The sequence below is a fragment of the Vicia villosa genome, linkage group LG1 (genome assembly GCF_029867415.1).
Source record: "Vicia villosa cultivar HV-30 ecotype Madison, WI linkage group LG1, Vvil1.0, whole genome shotgun sequence".
Classification (NCBI taxonomy): domain Eukaryota; kingdom Viridiplantae; phylum Streptophyta; class Magnoliopsida; order Fabales; family Fabaceae; genus Vicia; species Vicia villosa.
Window position 1 is genome coordinate 69,073,681 of NC_081180.1, and position 6,000 is coordinate 69,079,680.

General features: G+C 32.4%; 1 protein-coding gene across 1 annotated transcript; it reads left to right on the forward strand.

The window, feature by feature from the left end:
- The first annotated feature begins 1,504 nt into the window (after positions 1-1,504).
- Positions 1,505-6,000, forward strand: LOC131640843 (26S proteasome non-ATPase regulatory subunit 4 homolog). Its single transcript, XM_058911222.1, has 10 exons — positions 1,505-1,649; positions 1,818-1,931; positions 2,088-2,193; positions 2,339-2,453; positions 2,548-2,757; positions 3,318-3,630; positions 4,131-4,254; positions 5,047-5,135; positions 5,379-5,447; positions 5,667-6,000. The coding sequence occupies exons 1-10, from the start codon at positions 1,638-1,640 to the stop codon at positions 5,712-5,714; spliced, it is 1,200 nt and encodes a 399-aa protein (XP_058767205.1). The 5' UTR covers positions 1,505-1,637; the 3' UTR covers positions 5,715-6,000.

Below are 6,000 nucleotides of genomic sequence, written 5' to 3' on the forward strand. Positions count from 1 at the left end.
TTTTTCTCGTATACAGATCTCATTTTTGTTTAGGTATCATTTACAAAAACATTTGGATCAATAGTAAATTTCATATATAAAAATATTTAGATGAATAGTATATTATTTTCCCCTATACCATTTCGAAATAAAAATATTTGGATCATAAATACCATTTTTTGTAAATAATAGATTTTATTCCATATACAAATATTATTTTTGTTTATGTGTCATTTACAAAAATATTTGGATCAATACCAAATTTTCGTATATAAAAATATTTAGATCAATAATAGATTTTTTGGCCTATCCCATTTTTGAATAAAAAATATTTGGATCATAAATACTAACATTTTCGTATATAAAAATATATAGATCAATAATAGATTTTTTTTGTCCGTATACAAACTTCATTTTTGTTTACGTATCATTTACAAAAATATTTGGATCAATAATAAATAATAATAAATTTCCTAGGTAAAAATATTTAGATCAATAGTAGATTTTTTCCCGTATATCATTTTTGAATAAAAAAAATATTTAGATCATAAATACTATTTTTCATAAATAATATATTTTTTCCGTATACAAATATTATTTTTATTTAGGTATCATTAACAAAAATATTTGGATTAATATTAAATTCTCGTATATAAAAATATTTAGATCAATAATAGATTTTTCGAATAAATTTTTTCCGTATATCATTTTTGACTAAGAAATATTCCGATCATAAATACCATTTTTAGTATATAAAAAATATATATCAATAATAATTTTTTTCCCGTATATAAACTTCATTTTTGTTTAGGTATCATTTACAAAAATATTTGGATCAATAGTAAATTTCGTATATAAAAATATTTAGATCAATAGTAGATTTTTTCCCGTATATAATTTTTGAATAAAAATATTTGGATCATAAATACCATTTTTCGTAAATAATAGATTTTTTTCGTATACAAATATTATTTTTATTTAGGTATAATTTACAAAAATATTTGAATCAATATTAAATTTTCGTATATAAAAATATTTAAATCAATAATAGATTTTTTTGAATAAATTTTTCTCGTATATCATTTTTGACTAAAAAGTATTTCGATCATAAATATCATTTTTCGTATATAAAAATATATTTCAATAATAGATATTTTTTAGAAGAAAGAAGTGAGAAAGTGATGAAAGAGAAAAAAAATAGAGAATGGAGGGAGATTTGATAAGTTTGATAAGTATAAGAGTTGTATTATTATAATAATAAAATTAAGAACTTTATGGTGCAAAGACAAAAAAAACCACGATTTTAATGTGTTGGCAAAAAATCAAATAAGGATATTTTTGACTTTTCCACAACCATCAATTTTCTGATATTATAGATAATATAATTTGAATCCAATTTCAATTTTTATAAATTTTTGAAAATAATTTTTTAAAGATTTAAATATATATAATTAAACTTGTCAAAAAAAAAAATATAATTAAAAAGAAAAGATTTTATTTTGGCATTATAGTGTTCGGCGTTCCAATAAAAAAGCCCAAGTGAAGAAAACCTCCTTCGCAAGTACCTGAGTCCTCTTCTCTCTCTCTCTCTCTCTCTGAAAAAAAGTTTTCTATCCTGCTTCCAAATCTTGCTTCTGAACTTCTCCAAATCTCCAACAATGGTGCTCGAGGTAACCGCTCCGAATCCTCTTCCTTCAATTTTCGACGATTCACCGTGACACACTAAAATCCCCCTACTTTCCTCTTTCTCATTCGATCAATTAGGTTTTCCGTTTCTCGCTATTACTGCTACACTTTTTCATTGAATTAATCTTATTGTTATTCTTTGGTTTCAATAGGCGACGATGATCTGTATCGACAACTCTGAATGGATGCGTAACGGTGATTACTCTCCTTCTCGATTTCAAGCCCAATCCGACGCTGTAAGTCTCATTTGCGGTGCTAAAACTCAGGTCAGTCCAATCGTTGCTTAATTAATACACTTGTATTGTATGTGATTTCGATTCTGTGTAATTGTTGTATTTCAGAGTTGGTTTTTAGGTTTAATTTGAGGTTTAGGTAATTAATTGCGTCTGTGTTCAATTGTTTTCTTGTTTAATGAATTTCAGTCTAATCCTGAAAATACTGTTGGAGTTCTCACTATGGCGGGGAAAGGCGTTCGGGTTTTGGCTACTCCTACCAGTGATTTGGGTAAAATCTTAGCTTGTATGCATGGTATGCTTTTTCCTCCCTTTCAGGGATATTAGTAAGATTAAACTTTCATGTAATCCATTTTTGTAAATAGTGAGCAACTGCGACAAGTTTATGTTGTATTGGATTCGTCTTTTGATGAAAGAATTTATTCATTTTTCTTCCTTAGGTCTAGATATAGGCGGTGAGATGAACCTAGCTGCTGGCATTCAGGTGGCACAGTTGGCTCTTAAGCATAGGCAGAATAAGAAGCAGCAGCAAAGGATTATTGTCTTTACTGGAAGGTATGAACAACTATGTTTTATTCGTTGTTTGAAGTTTATTTTATTTTATTTGTTGCTGATTCCTTTCCCATTATCTTATTTAATGCTTTATTAGTCCTGTCAAGCACGAGAGGAAAATGTTGGAGATGATTGGAAGAAAGTTGAAAAAGAATAGTGTAGCACTTGACGTTGTTAACTTTGGTGAAGATGACGAGGGGAAGACAGAGAAGCTTGAAGCACTACTTGCAGCGGTAAACAATAATGATAGTAGCCACATGGTTCATGTTCCACCTGGTCCAAATGCTCTTTCGGATGTACTTATAAGGTTTGCAAGTTCAGTTTTGTCTGATTTTCTTTTCTCTTCCTTTGTACTCAGCATTCCCATTTAAGTGGGGGATTCCAGTTTGGTAGAAATTTGAGTATTTGAGAAGTTGTTTATTCAATATATCAGCTGTTTCTACTCAGCTCTGCCTTCTTCTTTTTACTCCTATCAGAGAGGCTTTGGACTTCTGTGTTTTTAAAAAAACTCTTTTCTCAGTTCTTAACTGGATTCCCAAATAGCCATAAATGCCTTCTTGATAAACACGTTAGGGTTTTCAAAATTCCTTTTAATGTCAAATCTTTCATTTGATCAATCCGGTTAGCACTAAGACATGCTTCAATAGCGTGGGTCTCTCTCTAACTTGCAAATACATTGGGAGCCTGGTCGTGTTAGTTTTTTTTCCCTTTTCTATCCTTGATTTCTCACTTCCATATTTTTTTTTCTAGAAGAGACCTTATTCATGCTCCTTCTAAAATATATTTCCTGCTCTGTAATCTCTGATAGAATTATCTTTTTATCTATGAGAAGCTTCTAAAATAATTATTTAACTTGTGTTGTGGCAGTACACCTATTTTTACTGGTGATGGAGAAGGTGGAAGTGGTTTTGCAGCTGCTGCTGCAGCAGCATCTGCAGGTGGTGCATCTGGATATGATTTTGGTGTTGATCCAAACTTGGACCCTGAATTGGCTCTTGCTCTAAGAGTTTCAATGGAAGAGGAGAGAGCTAGGCAGGAAGCAGCTGCGAAAAAGGCTGCAGAGGATGCTTCCAAACAGGAGAAAGGTGGCGAACAGCAAGGTACTTCCCAGGATGCAACTATGACTGAGCAAACCAGTACTGCAGCTTCTGAAGTTGAGACTAAGACAAATGACATGATGGTTAGTGTAATTAGTCATTTAAGCCATCTTTGTTGTTTGTTTGTTTGGCCTTTGCTCTCTATACGGGGTCTAAGAACAATTTTTTAAGTATACGGTAGACTCATTCTTAACACTCACCACCATCATGACTCGGGCACTTATTATTCTCAGTATTTCTTCACATGGTTTAAAATATACAGATAAAATACTTATTTGCGGGGTTGATTGTTACAATGTAACTGCTATGGGTACACGGGAACTTATTAATCTTTTTTCTAGCAATATGTTACTTTTCTGATTGCGACTCAACATTGCAGGCAGTGAATAGTGTCTTTTTCATGGGCTGAAATAACACACAGACACACCTTGCATTTTTTTTAATTCTACCTGCTTTGCTTTTGAATCAGTTATCTTGTTTTAATATTCAGTTTTATTATTTCCATACTGTATCATGCTGTTGTACTCTTTTTGTGAACTGTCTGACACTTGTTCTGTGTGAACCGGCTTTCATGTGGAAACAGGACGATGAGAATGCTCTACTACAACAGGCCCTTGCAATGTCGATGGATGATCCTGCAGTTAGCCATGATGTAAGAGATGCAGATATGTCTGAAGCAGCTACAGATGACCCTGAGTTGGCTCGAGGTGAATTTTTTAAAATGTTTTTCAATCATTAATCATCTAGAAATGGCTGAATATTTTCAAGTCATTTTAGTCTTGTAATATGTGAGATGTGTTTTCTTATTATGTTGCATGATCATTGTGATAGAAAATGGTACCAAAATACACATTAATGGTAGAAACTGACTTTTATTTATGGTAGAATATGTTTACAACAGACACATAATTACAAACACTAGAGAATGCATAATACACACATAAACTAATCCAAGAAATTTGAGAGTCTTGGTCTCTCCCTCCAAGAATTAGAGAGCTTGGTCTCTCCCACCCAAAACGAATAACTACCATAATTTGTTTCTCTTTTCCTTTCTCTATTTATTCTAAAACAGAAACACACATAACCATAGCATCCACACAACTGACATCAATAAAAATAACTACCCATAACTCCTCATCAAGAAAAATAACTACCCATAATAAGTTTATCAGATTGATCTCAGTCTGAAATAACGAAAAAGTTATATTGAGTTTGGTTCAATCAAGAGGGAGACAATTTTTTTTTTCTCAGTTTTATTTGTTTCATGATCTAGTTTTTTTTCTCAGTTTTATTTGTTTCATGATCTAGATGGCATCCTTTAATTTATCATGCTCAGCCAACTCATACTTTTTTGAGGGTTTGGATTTGTTAATCATGAATAATTTTGCATCCTCTTCTGGGAGATGTTGTCCTCATGATAGAATCTGTTTGTATTTCTGAAGTTTTTTCAGGGAAGTGGTAGTTATTTTCACTTATGTCTTGTCTGTTATTGCCTGTAGCTTTCCAATTGTCAGTATCAGACCCCCCCAACGACACAGTGGGTAGATTATTGGCGGACCAGTCCTTTGTTTCTTCTATCCTTGCATCGGTATGTCTGATAAATCTAGCAAACTCTTTGTTTGTTCTTTGAATGCATTAGTGGCTGTGTTGTTAAATGGCGGCCATCTCAGAATGGCGTGGCGATTTTTTTTGAAAACTGCCATGACTCCGCCATAGGCCGAAGTTATGTGTTTATATGGCAGATGTCCCCTTTTCTGCCAATACTGATTAGTGGAATGATTTATGATATGTTATGTGTACCACACTAAGTAATAATTCTTTGTTTCCGCAGCTTCCTGGGGTTGACCCAAATGATCCATCTGTCAAAGATTTGCTGGCTTCCATGCAAAATCAGTCTGAGGTAAGTCTTTTATTGGAAAATACTATTGGGTTTGAAAAGAATTTCGTAGAAAATCATAATGTTGGCACGACTGAATTTTACTTCACCTGGATTAATTTTGATCTCCAATTCAATCACATTTTTGCCCAGTGCTTAACATTCTGGGCTACAATTTTCTGGCAATTTAGATTTTGGTACATATTGTACATGTACTGATATTATGTTTGTATTATCAATCAGTCTCAGAAGAAGAATGACGAGGGACCAAATGAGGAGGAGAAGAAGTAATCTGTCATTTTGCATTTTGTTTTTTTATATCTGTTCCTTTGACAGTCATATTGCTACTAGGTAAGGTGATTCTAGTCGGGGCATTACTTCACTGGCACTGCTGTTATGAGTCTCCCTAGCTTATTGGAACAGATGTATGTCTCTTGATTAGGTTATTAAAGCCCGTTGTCACGAGGGTATTAAGCAAGGACATACATATACATTGTTTTATGGTAAAGAATATTCCATTGAAATGTTGGTCAATGTTATTACAGTTAATTTAAAAATTGAACATTTCCAACTGCTA

Excerpts from the sequence above, each read along its gene's own strand:
- LOC131640843 (XM_058911222.1), top strand. Across the intron at positions 2,454-2,547 it reads ATTATTGTCTTTACTGGAAG|TCCTGTCAAGCACGAGAGGA; the intron begins GTATGAACAACT and ends ATGCTTTATTAG. Across the intron at positions 4,255-5,046 it reads TGACCCTGAGTTGGCTCGAG|CTTTCCAATTGTCAGTATCA; the intron begins GTGAATTTTTTA and ends TATTGCCTGTAG.